This window comes from Falco punctatus (genome assembly GCF_963210335.1).
Source record: "Falco punctatus genome assembly, chromosome: 1".
Classification (NCBI taxonomy): domain Eukaryota; kingdom Metazoa; phylum Chordata; class Aves; order Falconiformes; family Falconidae; genus Falco; species Falco punctatus.
In genome coordinates this window covers 89,869,736-89,894,365 of record NC_137580.1, presented here as the reverse complement: position 1 = coordinate 89,894,365, position 24,630 = coordinate 89,869,736, and the positions used below count along the sequence as shown (strand labels likewise).

Here is a 24,630-nt window from a genome sequence, read left to right as displayed (position 1 = left end):
GGAGCCACAGAGGTAAGCGGGCAGGGGAGGGGGCCATCTCCTCTCACATATCTGCAACTCACCAGTTTACAGCACAGGAAACGCACTGGACAAAAGCTCTCTGTGCTGCGGCAGGACACTGGTAAAGGATGCATATGCAAAAGAATGGGGCGACTGGAGGCAAGATAAAGAGCAGCTGCGACCCGCATCCCCTGCTGCTGGGATACTAACCCCTCCCTAGGCAGGGCATGAGGCAAACCCTCCACAGTTCCCTCTCCTATAGCCAGAAGATCACTCTCACCTCGGTGTCGGTTGGTCGTCTTGTCAAACATCAGCATTGCATCGTCCACCTGCAAAGAGAAGAGCTCCGATCAGATTATTGCTGTTGCCATGAGCATCCTCTGACGCATTTCTGCAGAGGCCTCCCCAAAGCCAAGGGGATCAAGATAAGACCTCCTATCTCCAAGGAGGAAACAGGGTGCACGTGCACGGACACAGACACACATCACCCACCACACCAGGCACTACCCCAAACCACAACCAGCATGGTTTCCCCACCAGCCCGGGGCTGGTGCAGCCAAGCTAAGCCCCCTCGGCCCAGCCCCTGGCAGCAAGCGACCCTGATTGTTTGCCTGTGGCTCCAGCCGGGGGGCAAGGAGCAAGGAAGGCATTGTTCCCAAATCCCGGCCTCAAAGGAGAGGAGAATTAAAGGGGGGGAAGAGAAGCAAAGCTGTAGAAGAGGGGCCTCCCAGCGACAGGGGAAGCGGAGGCCTCAGACAACAGAGCCTGCCTGGGAAAGCTGGGAAGCGCCCCCGCCCCCACCCCAGAGGAGCCTTTCCTCTAAGTGAGGTTTCCCACTGCTGGAGGCTGTAATTAGAGCAAATTTACTGCAAGGCCTGAGCAGGGCTGCCTTCCCGGGGGGGAGGGGCGGCTGGATCCCATCCCCCAGCCGGCCTGGGGCTGCTCTCCTCCCCGGCGAGCTCATCACCGCCTGGTGCCACTTTTCCCCCCCATCTTCCCGCTGGGTCTTGCCTTGCAGAGGCGCATCTGCACCGCTACACACGTCAGGCCAAGCAGGGTTAAAAAATACACTTCAATCCCCTCCGTGTAAGCCCCAGTGTAAACCTGTCCCACTGACCCATCCCTCCTCTCTAATACCACTGCCTTAATCCGATTATGAAACTGGACGTGCAAGAAGTGCTCAGGGGAGGCGGGAGCAGTCTCTGGCCAGCAGCTGCCCCGGCCTTCCTCCTCCGCCTCCATGCAAGACAGCTGCCCCCCAGCAGTGAGCCCTACACGCCCCCAGCTCCACAGGGCTCCAACGTCCCTTGCCTCGTCCCTGGAAAGCATCTGCATTGCTGCCTTCTCCAGAACAGCTTACCGCTGAGGGCAAGCGCTGTCCATATCCTGGTGCAGGCAGCCACTGGCTTTGCTTGTGGAGAGCCCACAGCCCCAGTCAGGGAAGGGAGAGGGCTCCTAGCCTCAGCCCCCCAGGACAACACGGCACAGCTGGCTCCACCTCAGTGCCACGAGGATGGAAGGAGCCCTTGCTAATGCTTCCACTGCCATCAAGAGCAATCATCTTTGATGCCCTCAGGCTTGTCCAACAAGTCCACCCCTCAAAGATCTAGCTGAAAACAGACAGCCTGGCTCCTGGTCATCTTGCACTTCTCCCGTTCCGGCTCAGCCTCCCTCCGCCAAGTCAACAAACACCTGAAAATCATGCCAGGCATCTAGTTGGAGCCACGGGGAACATAAGACTTCACACAGACCTGAAGCAACTCCTCAGCAGCTTCCCAAGACACAGCCAGGGAGCTGGGGGCTGATGGCAGCTCATCATGCTGCCATTCCCTATTGACACTCGCTCCCGTCTCTGCACCATTTCCCTTCACGGTGCCAACACAACTGTGATGTACTGAGGGGAAAATTGACACGGCTCAAAAAATATTTCAAGAGGGTTTACTATCTGGCTTGGTTCAATTTTTTAAGCTAGATCCTCCATCCAGTTCACAAAAAGGCTGGGCACATAGCTGTCCTCCTTCCCAGTAAACACTGGGAGAAAGCTGTGTCAACCGCACTCTGTGGCAGTGCCACTCCTGAAGACTTCAACTCAGGTAGCAGGAGCTCACAAACCCACCACGATGAGAGATGGGCATGAGAAAGAAAAACCCAGCAGGAACAAGCACAACCCAGCTGCTGAGTTACTCTATCTGACCCAACGCAGCAACAAGCTCTTCTTTGCAGAGCCTGGAAAGTGGGAGCAGCTGCAAGTGGCAGAGCCCAGCACTCATCCACACACAAAACCACCTCACAGCAACATCCCAGGCAATGGCTGGGCACTCCTGCAGTGCTCAAGCACTCAGAGCCAGGAGATGTGCAACCTCTTCATCCCAAACCATACTCCAGGAACTGAGAGCTGCAGCCTTCCTCCATCTCAGCTTTTCTCTAAGTTTCTGGTGGTTCTTTGTGATCAGTACCCCACAACATACTCACCTTGCAAAAACGTATTTACAGTAACATGCATATGCTATTTGAAAGCTGTTTCCTGCCATGAACTGAATCTAACAGACAGATAGCTAAGTGCATATATACATAATATGTGAAATAGTCTCACTCCACTCAGCTCTAGGGCCTCAACTGTGTATGGCTACAGCTGGTGGGTTTTATTGCCAACAAAACCTACACATGAGCATCTTCTCGTCTTCTTCCAAAGCAACAGGTGAGATGAGCTGGGTGCTCTCAGGCAGCACTCAGCCAGTGCTGTGGGGTGAAGCAGGGCCCTGCAGGCCGCAGGGGTCCAGAGGTGGTGCTGGAGCCATGTGAAGGCCAGCGGGGCAGGCTGCAGGGGACCAGGAGAAAGGCCTCACCTGTGTCCACAGGGAACGGCCATTCCCAGCACCCTGCCTGAGGGGTCTGGCCTCACCAGACACCACCCAGCTCTCGCCACCACCCCTGCAGCTAGGTGAGGGGCTGGGCCCGGCTGCCTCAGCTCGCAGGGCTCCCTGCAGCCCGGCAGCACCGGCCACCCGGGCTGACCCCCGCACGAAGCGCTGCAGGGATGGAGGTACCATGGCCGGCTCCTACCAAAGCCCAGCCCCGGGCCGGGACAAACCGGGCCTGCAGCGGCTCCATAGCCGCAGTCAGGTGTGAGTGGCAGCCCCCGGCGGGCAGCTATTGTGGCGGCGAACCGACACCCCCCCGCCGCCGCGCCGGGCCCTTCCCGGCTGGGCCGCGCCGGGCCCCAACAAAGGCGGCCGCCGGCGGGGCCGTCGCCACGGCAACGCGGCCGCCAATAGCAGCTGCCGCCCGGATTAGCGCCGCGCACAAAGCCTCCCCGCTGCGCCCGGCCCGCGCCCGCCCCGCCAGCGGCGGCGCCCTCACACGCACCGCGGCCCGCCGTGGTCTGAGGGAGGGCGCGAGCCGGGGCCCGCCACCGCCGCACGCAAGGGGTCGGCACCGCCAGGAGCGAGGTCTCACAGCGAGACCACTCCTGCACCGGCAGTGCCCCCCTCTGCTTCTGGCGGGACAGAGTTGCCGCCATCTTCCCGCGCCCCCCTGAGGGAGGCAGCGGGCATGGGAGCGCTGTGAGGGGACGCGGGGCCAGCGGGGTGGGTGTCAGGGTCGGGGAAGCAGGGATGTTTGGGAACGGGGTTAAGAAGGGGGTCTGGGTTCTCCAGCAGCACAGCAATGGAGGTACCATCTCCCACCAGACCCCGGTGGCTGGCAGAGACAAAACAGGCAAGCTACCTGAGAACTGGATGTAAAACTGTGGAAAACAGCATTTTAAAGAGTTTCAGAAGCACCCCTAAAGTTCATCTTTAACAGGGTGTGGAAATATCCATGATCAACTGTACTTTTAACACTGGCTTTTTCTCTGGGTGAATTGTTTTTCCCTCCATTTCCCCACCGCCGCCGCCCCCCCAAATAATTTGCTTCAATTCTTCAAACAGTCAAAGAAGCAGATCACTTTACTAGAAAACTGTTTAGCTAGCGGCAAAGGCGCGCTCTCTCTCAGGGAACAATTTAACTTGCTGGTCTAAGCTTCAGTTATCCAACATCTGAGGTTAGAATTTAGAAGTTCAAGGTTTGTTAATTTTGAGGGATGATGTCTCTCCCTATGTTTAGCCATGAGGGTCAAAAACCACCAAGGAAAAATGATGGGGTCCCACAAGCAGTGGCTTTTGCTCGCTAGGTGTATCCTTCCCAAGGAACCCTACCACAGGAGACTGGCTGTTTTGGGGCAGGTACCGCACCCCTGAGTCTTAAACCCAAGCTGTCCAACATCACCTCCTCACAATTCTGTCTCCCGTGGCTCTCTCTAGCTTCGGAAAACCAAATGGCAGTGGAAGAAAGATAAAGGCTGTGGCTCAGTGGAGGTAACACGTTCAGAAAGTGAAAAAAGATTTGCCCCTGGGGAGGAAGCTCTTCTAATCCTCCATGGATTTGCCACTGCTGAGACCTGCTGCACGACCTACAAGCAGCACCTTCATGAGAGGAGGAGGCAGGCCCTTCTCAAACCAGCACCTGGTTTTGATGAGAGCAGTGTGGTGGTGACAGGAAGGAAAAGTTGACAGTCACAGGTTTTAGAGAGAGACTCCACCAAAGCAACCCTCAGCCTAGCCAAAATATTCAGGTGCACTGATATGAGGCATTTAATACCAAAATAGAATACAGCATGATCTGCCTGGCCTTGGCCAAGACGCCTGATTTTTCCCATGGCTTAGTCCCACTCTAATATCTTTCAGTCTTTCTGAGACAGTCACAGGTGTCTGCAAAAGAGGAAGCCAATGACAGCTTCATGCAGATTTAAAAAAAATAGTAATTCCAACACAAGATTGATAAAAAATGTTGGATGTACTTCCACATGGGCAGATCTTGAAGAAAGTTGTAAATATTCAAGCAAAGGCTTTGCAGAGATGGGCATCTTCCACCTGAAGATGGCTGGGCTGGTCCTAGAAGGAACCATGGCAACATATTTGTAGAAAAATCAGAAGAATAAAAACTGCTGAGACAGCTTCAACATGGGAAATATAAAGCAAATGACCTAGAAACTGCTCAACCATCCTGTCAAGAGAGGACATTAGCAACCCTACAAGGTTCTCCCAGCTGCTCTAACAGGACAGGTCGATTCTGGGGATGAGGATGCACCAACCCAGAGCCCAGCTCCAAGGAGCAGGCATGCTGTGCCTGTCCAGTGCCAGGAAGACCCTTCTCTACTCGGCTCTGCAGACCTGTTCTCAAAACTCTGGGAATGAGACTCGGCCAAGGGACAGAGCCCACTCTGTGCCACAGGTGAGCAGGACAGCCTGTCTGGGTGTTCCTGCCCGCTCTTGTGCTGTGCCGCGGGCACCTGGTAAATATCAAATGAACCACTAAAGACCTGAATGACCATTACCACTAGAGCATTTTTGGCTATCTGCCTACCAGATGCGGAGCACAGAGAACCCTTTGTTCCAGAGGCATTGTTACCACAAGCCAAACTGCCTACTGCCGCAAGAGAGGTGATCAGATTCCCTTCTCCTCCCCTCCCCATCTGTTCATTGCAACCATGTTACGCATGAGAATTTGCATAAATTGCCCTCTGATCTGTGGAAGAAAATCCAAAATCCAGTTTGGAAATCCACAGCAGGTTGACAAGTAGCTCTGATCCCTGAAATTTCCAGAGAGCAGCAGATTAAGGATTAATTAATTAACATTCTCCTGATCCAAAGTGAGGGAAACCATGCGCACTGTAAGCATAGGAACAAGTCTTCCTTTAAAGAAATTCCCCATCAGTATCTAAAGGTTCTCCAATTAGTCAGCAGGGAAAACTCATTTCATATACCCAAGTCAACCACACCATTTTTCTGGCAGGTGTACATGAATATGCATTTGTGACAGACATGCAAACCCTCATCAAATCCAGCACCTCTGATACAGTGGTTTTCTCTTGGTCAGGACAGTACTAGAGTCATTGCCTGAGTGAGATCTCAAAACCTGTCTCAAGCAAATGGTCCAGAATTTGGACAGAGTATATTAGATGGCAGCCTAAAGGTCAGAATCGTCCTCAGACCTCAGCAGATCTTTTTTCTTGTTAGCTTCCAGGATATTTTTAGAGAGCAGATCTCTCTCTGGGCACAACTGCTTCACAGAGAGGCTGAGCTTTCATGACCGACTCATCCACATATCACCTGCAGGCCCCGGGGGAGATGCAGGCTGGTTTTGAGCACTTTTCAATCACCCTCGGAGCCACAACTGATTAGTGAGTCATGCAAAGATGTCACTGTGAATATATTTCTTGCACTGCTGCTTCACGAAATGCAAAAGCACACAAGAAAACTGAGTGCAAACACCTGAATTGGGTCCAGGCCCCCATTTCTTCCAGTACCTCTGCATTTCTAGTTCCTGGAATGATCAACTTCTCTCCCAGTGACAGACAAAAGACTGGCTGCACCAAGTTAGAGCAAAGCTCTACCTTGCCCAGCACCCCACAAGATACCAACCAACAACAGACACCTTTGGAAGAGCACAAAGACAAGGCAAGGGTATTGCAACAGACCCCAGAATACTCCATCATATTCTAAGCCATTTGTGATCTGGGGATTTCCTGAACTTAAAGGGGTGTCTGTGTATTTAAAAAGACCTTCCATAAATACATCCAATCATTTTGGAGTCTATGCAAATTTTAGCAACAACATCCTGGGGCAAAGATTTCACAGCTTAGTTAAGCTCCATGACAAAAAGACCTTATTTGTGCTGAGCCTCCTATCTTGCAATTTGACTTTCTCTACCACTAAACTTCAGACTAGCCCTTGAAAAAGAAAGATGATCTGAGTTTTTTTCAGTTACAATTTGAAACAAATAACCTTGCTCACAAGATCAGACCCGGTGGTCCAAAGAAATCACTCTGATGGACAAATCTTTTTCCCTCAAAAAATAATACAGAACATTATGTTCCCACAGGTTGAAGTAGAAAAGGAGGAAGCTGGGACCTGAGCTCCTCTGAGGCATCCTCATACATGTTGAACTAGACAGAGGACTAGCTATGCCTGAGGTGGTAGGTGCAAGATACCTTCTCTGTTTTGGGTTTCAGTGAGGGTGGCAGCCTGAATCTAGACAGGCTGTTGAAATACTTCCTTGTGCAGTCTATAAAGATGTCCAACATCATCCAACTTAAGCCAAGACACTTGGCTACACATACTGTGAACACAAGTCTTTCCAGGACTTCTGTCCTACAGTTGAAAAAATAATCTCCTTTAGAAAGCATGTCCATGGCCCTAGCTTGCATCTCAGAGAGATTCAAGTTCTGGAGCCAGAAGTGTTTCCTAGAAATCCCACTATGTTCAAAGCCCCAGCAGCTGCACCTGACAAACCATAGTCAGCTTGAGAGCACTTCTCAGTCTCTCTCACTGTACTAAAAAAAACCCTTTGTATTTTCTTCCCCAGGAAAACAGCAGCCCATATTTTTCATTCACAGTTTTGGAAGAGAAAAAAAAAAGGTTATCCTTCTTTGAAGCAGAGAAACTCACACTGTATTTGGGATCCTCTTTGAAGCTTCACCCTTTGTGCCTGTTAAAACCAAGCATTTTGATATGAAGAACTGGGGCGCAAGCCTCCCCCTTTCTTCCTTTATCCCTAAGTAATACTCATGGATTTCCTCCTCACACATTTTCATTTTTATTTTGACACTTCCATTTTACAAAACTTAGAGAAGGTTTTGGACACAGCAAGGAAAGAAAAGAAAACAAAACAAAAATAGAAGAGTAAGTGAAAATACCAAAATGGAAAAATCAGACTTGGGAATTTTGTTTTATGAAATGGGAAACTATTTTATCTCCAGCTCAACCAAACTTTCATTTTTTTCCTGCTAATGGACACATGAGGTGTGTTGCTTCTGACCCGTGATGCACTGATGCCAGTGACCTTGGTAGACTTGCGAACTGCAGTTCACGGATTTGGACCGGAGGAACATTATGATAATCTAATTTGACCTCATCTGTACTGCAGGCCATAGCACTTCCTCTCGTAATTCCTACAGCATGTGCATGTTTTCTGTCTGTGCTAAAATGTATTTTTCAAAAAGCATCTATCCTAATTTAAAGGCCTTAAGTGGTGGCCAATCTAACACACACTTAGGCTTGGGGCCTGAGGGTTACCTAAAAGATAACCTTCACACAAAACCCATTCAGCAGGCTATATTCTCTTGTCCTCAGCCAGAGGATGATCTGTCTCTTCCTGAAGCCAAGACCCAAACTGAGCTTCCCACTGGATTCTCAAAAATTGACTAAAAATCACTCCTGGGAACCTAGTACCTTGATCTTGAGGAATCAACACAGGATGACTTGGTGCTCCCTGCTCTTTCCTCTCTAGATCCTAAGTGTTCCCATGCCTCCATGCACAGGGAAGAGGAAAGACTTTTCTCCTGCCAGATCCTAGAAAAATGTGGGCCACTTGGAAGAAGGAGGAAATAGACAAAGCTATTTCCTCAGGGTACGTCCTCCGAGGCAATGCTTTAAAGGGGCATCCTTAACAATTCCTTTTCACACAGTCCAAATCCAATTCCAGAAATAGTACTGACCCAAATGACTTAGAAAATATTTTTTTCAGATAGACTTTCCAAGATAAGGGTAACACGACTGAAGTTTCCGCACCTCTCACTTAAAGATGCTATAAATTGAGGAGATGAAGACCACAGAGTCAGGTGCCAAGGGCACCTCTAAAGAAGAGATCCTAGGAGACCTCTGAAAGCTAGGAGGCCCCAGAGTATCATAAACAAATACCAGAAGAGCCTGTGTATCAAAATCATGTTCTCCATGAGTCACATCTGAAACTGAAGGCAACAGGCTTCTCTCAGCTGTACAAACCACACAGCGGCACATTCAGAGCTCAGAACTCCGGAGCTGATGGCCACAGAGGCTTTCCTCTGAAACACACTTTCCCACTGATCTGCACATCAGCCATATGGAGCTACCAACCGGAGAGAATTTCTCAGGAGACAGTGCTCCTGGCCTTCAGTGAATTATTTTGAGGCTTAAACTAGAAGATGGTCACAGGCCAGGTGCAACGCTTTATACAAGAGCTCTGAGGAGGCTCTCCTCAGCTGAAGGGGCCAGATGAGTCAGACAACTGCCCCAAAAATGGAGACTCAATCTGACCAGCCTTGACCTCGGCCCATGAAAACTCCCCAGAGCCAGGAGGCTGACTGCATCAGCCTCACGCAGGTTTTTGAGCACCAGGTGTAGTCCAGGATGCTGGTTCTTCAGAAATGAATTGCACCAAGCAATGCAGAACTCTCCCTTCTGCCCAGTCCCAAGAAAACAATCTGACACAACCAGTTCTTGCCAGTCTCCTGACGTCAGGACACCTTTCAGCACATGACCATTAAACAAGAGCAACATAACAGCGTAACACCCCAAAAGAACTGGACAGTACTTCTCAAGCTAGAGCAACTGTAACCGCTTGTAAACACAGTGCTACATGACGTGCTTCTGCTTCAAATTAACAGACGTACAGTTAAAGTTAAAAGGGGATTACACCCCAAACATTTTGTTTTCTGATCAAAACACATCCATCAGCAGTACAGGAGCACATGGCAAGTCAAACAACCTTCAGACTACACAGACACGTGGACAGCACCACCTTTAGTGGTGACACCCTCAGTGACACCATGTAAAAGCTCTTGGGGACACAACAGAATTTGCTTATTTCTAATAGAAAATAAAACCACACAGAGCTAATGACTAGCAAACATGGGGGTATCTGACCGCTTTTGCTACTGCCACTTTCTCTTAGGACTGAGCAGAAATACAAAGGAGTTCCACTTCACAGTTACTACAGCACACCCGGACATGCAGATTTGACTTCAGAAGCTGAACAAAGGCACTGAGCAAACACTCGTTCCAAACTTTCTGCCCAAAAGTTCCAACGATATAGCAAAGGTGGCTACAAAACTCCCTTTCACCAATTAATGTGCCTTAGCATAACATCACCCTTTTGCAGTCTCTTTCTGAAGAAAATTAATACCAAAGCCATCCCTCATGCTCTACAGTTTTCATGGTACTTTCCTTCACATCCATGATGCTATCAGCAAGGTCCTGTCCCAATTACTGCCCACCAGACTGTGTTCTGCTCCCCTAGCCCAGCAGGAACAGAATCCAACAGCTACAGAATCCAACACTTCCTGCCCCAAACAGCAAACCTATGCACACCACCACCGAACAACAGTGACACAGTCACAGAGCCCTGCCCCCAGAGGTGACCACATTCAGCATCTGGGTACAATGATCCCCTTCAGTTCCTGATCCCATTAAAAATCTTGGGATCCTTCAATCCAGTACTAGTGAGATTACTCCTGGAGATGCTCACAACCTCCTGATGCAGCTGAAGGGCCAAGATCGAGCCCCCTTCTATCCTCCAATTCGGTCCCAGCTCACAGTTTGTACACCTGGCTGGCATGGACCATGCCACAAGTGACTTCCATCCACAGAAGCCCACCCTTCCCTGAGCCACCAGCTGGCACGGAAGAGCCAGGCCAACACAAGGGAGAGTCATAGTGCCAAATTTTCTTCAAATATCCAAAACTAACATCACTACTTGCACAAGACTCAGCAGGAGAAGTTTCAGGACCAAAAGGCTAATTCTTAATAAAGGATTACCAAAATATCAATCACAAGGCTTTGTGTTAGAAACAGGCCAACATCATAGGTTTGATGCTGCAGCCACTCTGTTAAAAGTGTCTACAAACATTTGAACAAAACGCAAATCTACAGGCCACAAGAGGCCTCTGGATAGGAAAAACACAGAAAACCACTTCCCTTAGCCCAGGTCCTATTGACTCCAGGAACAAGCACAAATTCTTTCAAATAATCACAGGGCAGGAGTCACTGGCTGTAGCCCCTACAAAGACATTACAGCCACCTAGCATCTGTAACTGACCTTCAATCTGCTTAACCCTCTGCAAAAGACTCACAAGCTCCTAACCCCGCCTCCACAGAAGTTCAGAAAACTCCGTTTTGCCCCAGAAGCAACAGCTTTGATCCAACACCACTCAGGAGACTTACCTTCCCAAACTGTTCGAAATACTGTTTCACATCCTCCACAGTAGTGTTCACGGACAGACCACCCACAAATATCTTCTTCGTTCGGGTCACCATCTGGAAAGGGGAAGGACAGGAATTCACCGAATAAACCCAGAGCAAGACAAGAATGAGATTCAAAAGGCCAGTAAGTCCCCTCCGCTGCCAGGAAGCGCCTGCCTCTTTGCTGCAGCTGAGCCTCCACCCTCTTGAAGCTCCCTGGCCAAACACGGCTGGCAGATCTGTTCCACACCAGACCCCAGTTCATGCTCTCGCTCTCCCACCACCCCATCACACTGACCAGTGCCCAGCCACTGCCTCCTCATCAGACAGCACATTACCAGCCTCTGCCCTCGCTAACCTGCTGCCACTCCCTTGGCACCTTGACACCACCCCGAAGACGTGGGGCACGACTGCACCCTCCCCAGCCCTCCAGCAGGCCCGCCACTTCTCGCAGCCAGCCTCCTGAAGGTTCTCCCAGAGACGCCTGCTCTGCTTCCCAAAGCGGAAAGGCAGGAGGCCTGCCAGCGCAGGAAGGCTCCCAAGGCTTCGCTCTCCTAGCTCACAAATCACACAGCACCCAGTCTTACACGGAATAAGCCTTATTTCACCCCCATTCCCCAGTCACTTAAAGGAAGTCCAGTCAACTCCCAGTTAAATCTTTTCTGCCTTTGCAAGAAGGTAAAGAGAAGATGCCTCTGCCCCATGTCACTCATGCAGCTGTGACAAGGAAGAAAACTAACTGCCCTGAGAGGGGCCATTGCTACCAGGCTGAGGCACACCGACATCCTTTGAATCGGCTCTCCAGCTGCATCCTCCCCTTGGCTGCTTGGCTACACCCCTGCTCTCAGAGGAACACATGGTCCTAATTACCCCAAGGAGCATAGGGCTAATCCGCAGCAATTCCCTGGCTTGGAGAGCAGCCCGTTCTAACACTAAAGCACCTTCTGTCACCAAACTGCTTAATGGAATTAACCCAATTCCTACCATGTGCTTCCTGGCTCCAGTTACTCAGGATACCTGCTCACCAATTGTTCTCAGTGCCTGATCCCCCTTACTTCCCTCCCAGCACCAGTCTCCTCTTCCCTCTCTGCTTCTTGACACTGCTTCTCCCCAGCTCTTTCTCCCATGACAGCACTTGCAAGAGAGACTCTAAACTTTACAACTCCCATCCAAAAGCAAAGTTAAAGGGAGACCCAAAGTCTAAAGGCAGTCTCCAGCCTGCTGCAGGTTCCTCAGTTAAAAGTTTCTAGCTGCACACCCGGAAAAAATTCCTGCAACCGTGCACTTCAGTGCCAGAGCCTCTTGTAGATAAGGTCCAACACCAAACTCCTTCTGCCTTTTCCAGTGCTGAAGCACACAAGAATTTCACAAAATTAAATCCCTCTCCCTCTCCCCCTCCCTGCCATACACCTATTCGTACACATGCATGTGCATCCGCACAACCCTCTTCCACCTACGTAACACTGCAGCATGGGAGCTATTCTGTATCAGCTAAGGCCTGAAACTTCCAGCCACTGGCTGCAGCCACAGAAGGATGAAGTTGAGCCTGGGCATCGTTTATTTCACCAGCTCCAGTGAGCACATCCTTAAGTACAACGGAGGGATCTCCCAGTTCCTCCAGCGCCACACCGCAAGCCTGACAGGAGTGTGCCGCAGCATAGTGCATCAAGCTGGTGGTGCAGCATAACGGCCCCCGCTCCAGCTGAGTCCTGAGCAAACCCCAGGAAGCGACTCCATTACATGCACTAGCAACCTTGCACAGAGGGACAAGATTCACCACCATGAATTTCACCCTTTGGGGTGGCAAGGGCTGCCCGCAGTGCTTACCTTGGGCTGTGCTCGGCGGGGGAACGCTACCTTCGGGTCAATCTGAAAGAGACGTGGGGAAGAACAGGTGAACACGCTTTTGCTGCCTATTGACAGGCGCAGGGTTTCCTCCATGCACATGGCTGTGTCTGCCCACGTGGCACCTTGCTAAAAACCCAAAGAATCTACCTGAGGTGCATAAAATGAAGCTGACTGCAGACATCTTTCCCTCTCAGTAAGGTGTAATCCAGGGAGACTACAAGTCCCAGCATGCAGTGGTCCGGCTCTGGCTGAACGCTGGCCAGATGCACCAGAGAGCCCATCACATGCTGGGATTAACAGGCTGGGCTGCACCCTCCCACTCGGCCTGCCCTTGGGTGCTCTGCATCACCAGCCTAATATTAAAAGTGCTTTCTTTTGCCTTTGGGCTCTCCCCCTTCACTCTACCTACAAGTACAGAGCTCACCTGGCTAGTAACAGGACAAAAAAGAGGCAGCGCACAAAAAGCCAAACATTTCATCCCACAAAACACAGGGTGAAGAAATAAAAGAGCAGACAGGACAGCACAAATTAAACCGAGGAGTCCAAAGCCCCCCAGGCTGCAAAGGCCGTGGCTGCAGGGCAGCGTGCTGCCCCTCTCCCCAGGCTGCGCTGCACACAATGACGTGATACCTCCCATCCACAGGCTGAGCCCTCCATTGTGCCTGTTCAGCTTCTCTATAAACCTGCTGCCGGCCGGAGCTGCCAGTCCCCGTGCTGCCATCCAGGTGCCGCACATTCTGCTGGGCTCAGCACGGATGAGCGCGTGCTTGCATTGGCCTCACACTACCACCACCACCACAAAAGCCGGGACAACACTAATGCAGCTGCAAGCCAAACACCCATGAAGCCTCCTCTCCTCCTCAGCCACCACCTCTTTCTTTTTAGCCTATTTTTACAGCAACTCCTGCAAAGTTACATCACATCGGGGATGATCCAGACCTACAAATCAGCTTACAAAGACCTGTGGTTAAAGGCAGGTCTGGCTCATCCCCACACTCGGGCAGGCTGCAGCTGGGAGGGCAGCCTGGAGCATCGTCCCATCAGCCCGGCAGCTGAAACAGCCCAAAAGGAAGCTGTGTTTCTCCAGCTCCTCTCACGGCTTTGTTCAGCTTTCCAGCCTGGCCACTGTCCCGCATCCTTTCACTTGTCACACAGCCCCAGAGCTTGGCCTCCCTGCGCCCTTCCACCAGCTTCTCTCCCTGCCTTCCCCACCTCCATCCTGACTCACAGCCTACAACATAAATAAACTCAGCACGTAAGTAAACAGAGGCAAAAGTGAAGAGCACAAATAAACTCAAAAATAAACCTCCTTCCCCAAGCTCCAAACGCCAGCAGATTAGCATACCCTCCAGTGCCTCCCTGGGGCATCTGAACTGTCCCTCCCCTCCCCACGCACCCACCCACCCACCCACCGCTTCCTGGCTAGTGCAGACACCCACAGTGAATTCTGAGGACAGGGGACGGCAGGAGACCAGGAGGTTGATGGCAGATAATAAGCAAAAACAATAATCTACTGTCTTTTACTTCTCAGCCAGTGTCATTCAGCTCCTGCCAAGAAGATGCTTTCATACTCGGCAATGCTAAGCTCAGCCTCATTTTCTCATTAGCCTGAGTGTGATCAACTGGGCAGAGATAACGTGTCCTCCTGGCTGGAGGGAGCAGGCAGTCATTTCACAAATTCTTCTGCACAACCAGCTATTGTTGCAGGTAGAGGGAGGCCAGGGCAACCGACTGCAGGGGCAGCCCTGGGAACACAAGGAGGGGAGAAAGTTCAGTGCCGGACTCCAGTTGCTCGAACTGGACTGCTTCTCGGTGGCTGGAGTCCTCCTAATTAATGCAAAAGCACTGGTACCTTATTCCTGCATTTCTGGTGTTAAAACAAACAGCTCTGGAGAAGTTGTGTTTCAGTGTCACCCACTGACGTAATGGATCCTTTTTACAAACCTAGATAGAAATCTGCTAAGGGTAAGAGCATTCAGAGCTGCTCAGATTGTATCCAAAAAACAAACCCCCAAGATCAGGCTGCGGTGAGTGGAAGTCACTTGAGCTCAGACCGCTTCCACTTCACCCAGTACAGCTTGGGGGATAGGAGTCCCACCAATGTCACAGGTGTACCAGCGGGCCGGCTGGGCTCCTCATTAACGTTCTTTAGGCCACCTACAGCACCATTTAATAGCTCAAGTCACGTAACTCCTGCATTAACCCGGCTGGCATCAGTGCCCCAAAGCAGGGGGAGGACAGGGAAGGGCCCGTGAGACCTCAGAACTGGATTTGTTCGTTCATCGCACCTCCACGGCTACCTCCGCTCCGCTGGTCTGCACTGCCCAAAAGGTGCCGATCGCTCCCTCCGCCACAAAAGACAAACCCAGCAAAAACTGAGTAATGGCAACAAAGAGACAAGAGGGCGACCCAGCACTGCCAAGCCTGCTCTTCCCAGAGCACGTTAAGAAGAAGCTCAAGGCAGTGGCCAGCTGCAGCTTTACAGTCACACAAATCTTTCACCTTGAGCCTGCGAAGCCAATCTCATATCAAGCATTTTCATAAATAACCCCATAGGCTGCTACTATCTAGCTTACAAACAAAGAGGAGCCTGAAAAGCACAAAGGTTTCCCCAGAGAATCGGGCCAACAGCCCTCGTTAGGGTAGGAAGAATCGGAAAACAATGAAGCAACAAGTTGGGCAGACACTGCCTATCAAGTGCTGCTTGCCAGGAGACACCGAGCCTTGACAGAAGGCTGTCCTGACACCAGGCCTTTTCCTGCAAGTTTCATAAAACCCTAAATTTGGATTCAGATGAGTTTGTGTCATTTAACCCATGACTTGCAGCAGAGCCTTTCAGCTCCAGCAGGGAGAAGGCATACGGAGCCTCCATGCCGTACCACAAGACGAACCCATCACCAGGCAAAACACCAAATACATCCGACCCGGCTGAAAACTGCGCCAAATAAAAAGTAAGAAGGAAAGGAGGAGAGGATCAAAGTTCCTAACAAAGGAAGGGCCCTGGCAAAACTGCCCCCATTCTCCCTGCTGCACTGGCAGGGCGAGCGGAGCAGACGCAGCTGGGAATTTCAATGGCTGGCCGGTCCCCACGCGCCCTGCACCACGAGGCCCTTCTGTTCTCCTGCAGCGCCTGCCTGGCTGCCCCTGCCCAGCCCTGCCCGGCCCTCCCCGCCCTCGCGGGCTGCATGGTGGGCTGCAGAGTGGCTTCACACAGGCAGCAGCGGCAGTTCGGGGAGAAGAATGGAGACTGTGGGGTTTGGCTCTCCCCTAGCCCAAAACGCTTTCGGGACCGGTGCTACAACAGACATCCATCACTTGCCTTTCCAAGAGGGGCCTATGCCAGCCCACAGACTCATGACGGGACTAGCTGAGCAGACACCATGTTTACACAGGCTAGTAAAAAAAAAAAAAAAAAGAATGAGAAAAAAAGAAAGCCCTGGGCCCTCCTCAGAAGACTTTGCCGTAACCCTCCCCCAGAGCAAAACTCACTTTACATCACTCCTGAAAGGAGGAGGGCTGCGAGTCCCGGGGACCCAGCCCTGGCCAGGAAGGCTGGGGTAGGTTTAACCGGGAGCTCCCGTGGGGAGGAAGGACCTGTGCACATCAAAGGGAGCGACCCAGGCAGTTAAACAGGAACAGACATAAATCTCGCTGCAAGTCACACCGTAAACCCTAAGAAAGGGGGTCTCACTCTCCCGCCCTCTCCCTTCTGCCAAGATAAAGGCTAGGACGCCTGAGCCACGCGCTGGAAGAAATAAAGTTGCATGTTTGGACTCCTCAGCAGCCCGTGCCCGGAGCCAGAACATCCCCCCTCCTCACAGTGCCACCCCCTCGCAGCCCCTGCCGCTCCCCCATCTCTACCCTCACCTTCACCCCAGGGCAGCACTACGGAAAAGGAATTCAGGGAAAGGCAAGTCACTAAAACTGAAGAGAAGGGACCTCCCACTCAGACATCTCACCCCCACCCCCCGAAACAGCCTGCACATCTCCCGAGTACCACAGATTTGCAAGGCAGGACCGGGCATGATACACCACCAACCCAGGGAGCCACTGAAACATTTCTGCTAGCCCAGCCAAGGCCTCTAATCAGCCCCCACTCACAGAGCACGGGCCGGAGCTGCAGCCGCTCTGAGAGGCTGGTGGTGGCCCACATGGGCGGGCGCTGGCCACACTCAGAGACAATAAAGTCTTGAACCTCCATGACCGTTACAAAAAACTTCGCCCGGGGAAACCGGGAGAGTCTCTTGGGTGTGAAGCACGAAGGGTCTCAGCCAAGGGGAGGGTGCAGGCCACCGTGGCCAAGGGAAGCAGGGCCTGGGTGCCAGGAATGGCACCCCTGGGGAGGGAGCAGCACTCAGCAGCGCTCGGGGGGAAGGGGCGGCTCCCCTCTCCCCAAATGCAGCCACAGCCGTTTCCCAGTGCAAATCCTGGCCCCAAAATACCCTCAGGTGTCCTAGCTCCAAGAAGGCCACGGTCACTCCTCAGAGGCACCTTACGACCAATGGGCAGGACGAAAATTCATCACCAGGACCCGCAGAGCCATGCCCCAGGCCGACGGCGAGCCCGGTGCGCGGGTGGCTGCTGGGCTACCGGCCGGTGAGCGGGACGGAGAAGGGGCCCATCGATCCACATCGGGAATCGATAGTTTACAGCCTCTAACGGGGAATCAAACACCGCCATCGACGGCCGCTCCGAGCACAGCCGCTCCGCCGGCCAACGCACCCCTGAGATGAGAGAAGTCATCTCACCGTCTTGGAGTCCAGTTCATGTCTGGATTGGGCCAGGACCTTGTCGACGCCAGCCTGGTCCATGAACGTGACGAACCCGAAGCCCCTGAGCCCCGCAGCCCGGGCAGGAGAGGGGATGCGGAGAGAAGAGAGAAAGTTGGTTAAAGTGGCGGCCGGGCCGCGGCGGGGGCGAAGGGAGGCGCGGGCCCGGCCTCTCACCTGGATCTCTTTGTCAGCGGGTCCCGCATCACCAGACACTCCTTCACCTCGCCGAACTGGCTGAAGTACTCCCGCAAGCCCTCTGCAAGCACAGCGCCCACCGTGGGTATCCCAGCCCGGCCCGGCCCCGCCGCCGCCGCCCCCGCCGGGCTCGGCCCCGGCCCCGGCCCCGCCACCCCCGGCCCCGGCGGCAGGTGCGGGGCCGCCGCGGCGCTCACCTTGCGTGGTCTGCCAGCTCAGTCCCCCGATGAACATCTTGCTGCGGGAGGAAGGAGAGGCGCGGTGAGAGGGGCCGCGCCGGGGGGCCGCGGCGCCCCGCGGGGGTGGCGGCGGCGGCGGCGGGGCCGGGCGGGGAGGGGAGGGCGCGGATCGGCCATGTTGGCAGCGGCACCGCCGCCGCCGCCGCCGCGCTTGCCCGGGCCGGGCGGCCGGGGCCGGGGGGGGGGGGGGGGGGAGCGGCAGCGGCCGGGGGGAGCGGGGGGCGGGGGGGGGGGGGCGGGGGGCGGCCGCCGCCGGCTGCCGTGGCGGTACCAGGGGTCGTGCGGGGAGTCCGGGGAGGCGAGGCCGGGCTGGCTGCCGTCTGTCTCCATTCGGACCTCTTCTCCCTGCGAGGAGCGGCGCCGCACTCCCGGGGCAGATGAGCGCTGGAAAAGGGGCCGGACGGACAGGCCATGCTGCCCCCTCCCCCGACCCCTCTCCGCCGGGCGGGGAGGGAGAGAGGGAGGAGGGCCCGGCGGGCACAACCTGCCCGGCTCCTCCCACCCCCGCCGGCCCGCCGGCCGCCCTGCGCATAAAACCCGCCGGCAGCGCCGGGGCCGAGCGCCGGGAGCCGCGCCCGCACCGCGCCGGGGGAGCGCGCCCGGCCCCGGGCACGGCGGGAGCGGCCCGGCAGCCCCGCGGCCGCTTTGTCCCCGGCCGCGCTGCCCGCACCTGCCCCGGGGCGGCGGACAAAGGGCGGCGGAGCCGGGCCCGGCTGCCGCGCTCGAGCTCGCCGCGGCGGACCCCGGAGGCCCCCCGGCGCTTCGCCGGCACCGGGCGGGTTAACGCCGGCTCGGGACCGGCCCCCGCCGCCGCCCTCCCCTCCAAAGGGCGCTTCCAGGCAGGACCGGGGCTGCCCGCCTCGGCCCCGTGCCCCCCAGCCCGGGCAGCGGGGAGCCCCGGCGCCCCCCGCAACCCGCCGGGACCTGGTGAGGGCCACCCCGCACGGGAGCCCGGGCCGGCGGGCCCCGGTAAAGCCGCCGCCGGGCCGGAGCCCCCGCGGCCCCGGGTACGCGGGCGGCCGGGCTGGCCCCCAAGCCCCCGCGCGGGTTCTGGCTCGCTCAGGCTGACAGACTGAGCCGTGCCAGGCTCCAGCCTCCCTCCGCTGCCACACGAGTTCATCCACACGCGGGTGGCTCCCAGCGCAGGTCCGTGCGCTCTGCTCTGGGGCAGCCCGGCCTGGGCGGCCAGAGGAGCTCCGCAACGAACACATGAAACGCCTGTAAAGCTGGAGGCAGGGGAGAGCTGCAGCCTCTCCCGAGCGCGCCCTGTGTTGCCCTGGGACCCGGGACTTGTCTTCATCTGTGGCGTACTGGAACGGAGTCATGCACCAAACCTCCGGTGCCAGCTGCCATGCCCCCTCGTTGCAAGAGGGTACAGCGGGGTCCCAGGCACGTGCTGCCCGACGCTCCCCATGTGCTTCTCTAGCTCTGCTTTTTCCAGCGCCAGTCTCCCCTGTACCCTCTTACTGCCTAGAGCCAAGCACTGACAGCTCAGGTCTGTGCCATCCTCACTGGACCCTTCTTCCCTTTCTCCTGTGGCTGCTTTTCTGTGTGCTGATATGCCTGGTCTCTCCTGGAGAGGAACCAGGACACCTTTGTTCTAGCAATACTTTACAACAGTACCTTTGATGCCATGGCCTCATCCTGGGGCCTGCGGCTGCAACTCTGAGTTAAATTCATCCTCTGCCTGTTAGCTCTGCCAAACCACCATTCACCCACTCAGTTTCCTGAGCTGGGTCAGTGACACTGCCCTGTCTCCTGGCTCTGTACCTGGGCACAGCGACACAACACCAGAGATGCAGTAGCCACCCCTGGGAACTGAGCTATGCAGCATCCCAGCTGCGGCTGCAGAGCAGCCTGAGCTCCCACTGCCACCATTCCAGGCTGAGCTGCTTCTCCAGAATAACCCACTCATCATTCCACAGGACTGAAGTCACCACTTTGGGTGGAGGTGCCCCAAGAGGCAGCTGGGCCAGTGCAGGAGGGAAATATAAATAACAACGTGCAGAGGTGGTACTGCAGCAGGCAGGGAAGGGCTGCGTGGCCAGCGGAAGCGGTGGTGCTGAGGCGGCATCCCAGCCCTCTCCTCTGGTGTGTCCTGAGATACCTGGATGAGGGCTGGGCTGTCAGAAAGCCACCGGTGCTGCCTGCCATGCTGCCCAAACTCACTGCTGCAGTGCTGCCTGCTTGCACCTGCTCCCTCCGATTTGGGTGGCAAATACTCCAAAGGGGGGACTTTTCAAGTCACCTGGCACAGGTTTTATGCTCCATAACTGCCCACTGTAGGCATAGTGCTAATGCTAATCAAAAACACAAGAAAAAAAGAAACAAGCTCAGTGTTGGACACGCTAAGGGATGACATCTCTTGGTTTACCTCTAGTGTGTTGCTGTAATTTTAAGTGTGTGTTACTTATAAGACAAAGCAGAGCACTGTGAGGGACACAGTGTTAAAATGCTTCGTTGTTAGGTTTGGAGTTTTTCATTATGCTTATTATTTTATTCTCTTTTTCTCCACCCAAAAGAACATTGGAGAAAGGAGAACAGGATCAATGCAAGTTAACATCTGCAAACATCAGAGGGGGAAAAAAGTGAGCCTTCAGGAGGATTGGGATGGAGGATGTGGTTGGACTTGCATCACTGAGAATGACACTGTACCATGTAACTTATTCCAAGGCCCTTTCCAAAACATACACACAATATTTTGTAGTTCCACCTTAGGACCCCAAAGTGCTTTGTAAATACCAATCCATTTATCTCTGTAATGCATAAGACAGCGGGTCTTGAAAAATATGTTGATTAGTGACAGTAGGAAGCTTTCCTCATGGAGAAGTAAATATATAAAACATTCCAGACCTTATGATTGGAAAGATGATCTGCCGAATATAAAATAATGCAGCATTGTATTCCAGGGGCTGCAGACAGACAGCTGTAGTGCCTCTGTGGCTGCTGCTGAGAGGTTGCCAAACACCAGTGAGATTAACAAAACTGCTCAGTTTTCTTGCTGCTATTCAGCGTCTCGTGTGTGGTAGAGTGACACTATCAAAATCATGTCCACTTCCTGCTGAGGAGGATGATTGGCAAAGCTCTGCCCAGCACCAGTGGCAGACACTGGAGTTATTCATGGTGAGAGGGAGGTTCCAAAAAGTAGAGGTTAGGGGAGGGGCAGGGCAGCAGCCGCCTCTTTTCCTCCCTCATCATGTAAGGCTTAAGGAGAGATTGTGTCTTGGAGACCTGTCTCTCGCCAGGAGCTTTTAGCAGTCAGGTACTAAGAGAAGTTTTGCTTTTCACTTAGTTTGGACAGCTGATAAACAAACTTGAACTGGAATTCAAATAATTTTTGTAATATTTGTGTTACGATGCTGAACATGCAAACCTGGAAGATATTAACTGCAGCTCCACAGGCAGCCTGGGGGCAATGCCAGTCTCTGGCAGCAGCTTCTGCTCAGCACTCACGCCTGCTTTGGAGGGGATGCTGACCCTCTGGGAAGGCTGATGGCACAACTCCCCGCGAGCCTGTGCACGGGGCAGTCAGGGGTGTCTGTCTCAAAGGGAACCCGCTGCCCAGCCACCACCTGCCTGGTGGGAGCTGGCTTGGGGCAAGAGTCAGGCATGTCAGGGGAGAAGAGCTATTTAGAGAAATTTAATAATTTAGAACCTGCTCAGGTGGGGAGGCAGGGGGTACAGTCAGCAACAGGGAGAGAGGAATGGCTGCAAAGGCACCAGGGATTTCTTTGCTTCATGTAAGAAACCTCACAGAGAAAAGTTCGTGATGGGAAAACAGGCTACATGGTGCACAGCATCGAGAACAAGGTGGGAAAGAATAGAGGATAGGAACAGGGCTGCATGCAAGAGAGGAAAAGAAAAGAGAAATATAGGTGTGGGTGCATAAAGGACAGGAGAAGGGGGAATATGAAGAGTAAATAAAGACAACGGGGTAACTGGAAGAAAGAAGTGAGGGAGGGGAGAGGAGACCACCCCAATTACTACAAAACAGCAAGAGGGATTGGAGCCTTGGGGTGGGTGGAAAAGGGAAAGAGGTTTGCACAGAATGGAAAATAAAAGTAAAACACTGAGAGAACTTGTAGCATAGTGAATAGAGATTCAGCATAAAAGAGCAAAAAAGGAGAGGTCTCTGAAGGACAGTAAGAGATTGCAGGCTTCCACTCGCTGTCCGGGAAATGATGGCTAAGGGAAAAATCAGAGAGCCCTTCCTGCCGTTCTGCCTCCCTACAAGCTCTAAAAACTACTACGTGGTGTCTAGTCTCCATGATCCTATCTAAATCAGCCCAGCAAGCGAGGGAGAAAACACTGACTGCTCAGCTCTAACACTGGAGCTGCTCCACACAGCGAGAGCGCCCAGCACCGCACCAGCCTGGCCCCTGTGCACGTGCCACTTCTCTGCAGCAGCCTGCAAAGGGTCCCCCTCTCCAGAGAGGAGCTGAAAACATTTTCACTTTCCATTATTTTTTTTTCCTTAACACAACACTCCAAAGATTGTGTATAAAGCAAGAGAAAGCAACAACAGATTTGAAAAATGAGACCTCTTGCCTCAAAGGTGCCCTGAGCTCCACCTTCCCCCTAACCTCTTGGTTGCCACTTGTCACAGAGCTCCATCAGTCACTGCTTTCTGCTCCATCCTTGCTCCTGCACAACCTCTCCCCGGCCCTCACTCCAGCAACCTGTGTACAGGGGACCTTTCCCAGAGCACCCACCGTTAAGAGGCTCTTTCCCAGCCTAGAAGCAGAGTGTTGCCTCCTGCTTTTCCCCTCCTCACCTGGAAGTTCAGAGCTTCCCATGGGGCCATAGAGGGACACATTTCCCCACTGTTAGAGGCGGGAGATGAGGATGGATGCCACAGAAATCCACCAGATGTGCTAGACTGTTTTAAAGGAGATATTGATTAAACTGTTCCTCGCGCTCATTGAGGATAAGGCAACTGGCTCAGTTGGCACAGATGATGTTAGGAGAAACTCAGCAACTGTGAAGATGGCTAAAGATGGGAGAGGTCTGCCAGGAAGGCCAAGGAATCCCCATCCATAAAGATTTTTAAGAACAAATGAAGCAAATGTCAGTTTGGTGATCAGGTTCTATTTTGTCCTTGTCCGATACAGAGGTGACCTCTTGGCACCACTTTCAGTCTTCAGTTGTTCTACAGTTTCTCCATCCCATGAGGTGAAGGAACAGAAAGGGTTTGGAGTAAAGGAGGCAAAAGTGAGGGCTTGTCTAACGGAAGGAGGAGTTCCGGGTGCGTTCCAATGCATAGGTGGAGGCTAGAGAAGAGAGGAATAACACAGAGAAATTTAAAGGCTGTGGTCCACAGGCACATGTCAGGGGAAGGAACAGTGCATGGGGCCAGGCTGCGCCAAACACTGCCAGGACTGGAGAAAAGGTCTGGGACTGAGCTGGGTGAATGGGGGTAACAGAAAAAGGTCTGGGTCAGGTTTGAGAGCATCAGCCAGTGCAGTAGCTGCCAGATACCTTAGGCAAAATAGGTTTCTGTATTAACATTTTTTTAAAGAATTAAGTTCTGTATTAAAAATAAAATCCTGTGTCCCAGTAGGGAAAAAAGAAAAAACGAATAAATAACAACCCCCCCCCAAACACCATCACAGCAGACACAGCTTTTCCAGTGTCTCCCTGCAGTGACACTGCTGGGCGCCTTGCAGCCCAGTCTGCTGAGCCCCCAGTAACCAGCTTCTCGGGCAGGGACCAGTGATGCTGCACTATCGGTTGATCTGCACATCCTCTGCAGGTCTGACGCATGTGTGAATTATTAATCCCGGGCTGAAGTCAGCACCATGTCAAGGACCTCTAAAATGCACCTTAAAGACAGCTGAGTCCAAGGGAAGAGAGGAGCAAGGGGAGAACAGGGCTCAGGGGAAGGAGCACTGGATCCTCCGCTGGGATGCTTGCAGGAGGCAGAAAATCTGGGTACTGGCACTGTCCCAGAGCAGCACCAGAAGGAAGATGCACTTACAGGAGCAAACAGAGAACTTTTGGCTCAACACACGAACAGGAGCTGAGCAAGCAGAAGCTGTTTCTTCATCCCCTCTCTTTCAGGACACAATCGATTTCCTACCTCGGCTATAAGACTCACACTGGCTTTTAACTCTCCCATTTCTTCAAGACTTATTTTCTAATCTAAGCTGATGGGACCTTTGCTCCACAAATCCCAACAGCACTTCTCAGAAGACAACTTTATAGCACTCTCGTACTATGGTGGCGTAAAGTAATTGGGACTACACTGTTAAACCTAACAGCACAAAACTGAGAAGGTTTACAGATTATTTTAAGAAATGAACAGAAAAGAGCATCTTTAAAATCCAGGGTGCATGCTAGAGCTCCTGAGAAGGGAAAGGTTCAGACCAAGGCAAGTGTACAGGACAGAAATACACGCTGTAAATCTCCTTAAGCAGCTCAGCCTGTCCTGGTTCCTCAAGGTTTTGCCAAGGTATTTTGTTTGTACTTGTCACATGACTTACATCAGGCATCACATCTTAATCAAGACGGACACCAGTGTCTTCCCAGGCAAAGCTCCCA

The 24,630-nt window shown here is 53.2% G+C and overlaps 1 protein-coding gene across 8 annotated transcripts in view; it reads right to left on the bottom strand.

The window, feature by feature from the left end:
• The window catches only part of MSI1 (musashi RNA binding protein 1), a 35,930-nt gene extending 12,687 nt beyond the window's left edge, over positions 1-23,243 (bottom strand). For 2 of the 8 annotated variants that reach the window (XM_080392006.1, XM_080392007.1), the window contains exons 1-7: positions 18,362-18,552; positions 18,049-18,089; positions 17,831-17,912; positions 17,633-17,717; positions 12,864-12,905; positions 11,019-11,111; positions 281-329 (exon numbers count right to left, since the gene is read on the bottom strand). In XM_080392006.1, the coding sequence (XP_080248132.1) occupies positions 281-329; positions 11,019-11,111; positions 12,864-12,905; positions 17,633-17,717; positions 17,831-17,912; positions 18,049-18,089; positions 18,362-18,420 (451 nt within the window). In that variant the 5' untranslated portion in view covers positions 18,421-18,552. The other 6 variants (XM_080392005.1, XM_080392011.1, XM_080392008.1 and 3 more) reach the window with 6 other exon arrangements.
• Between the last annotated feature and the right edge of the window lie 1,387 nt (positions 23,244-24,630).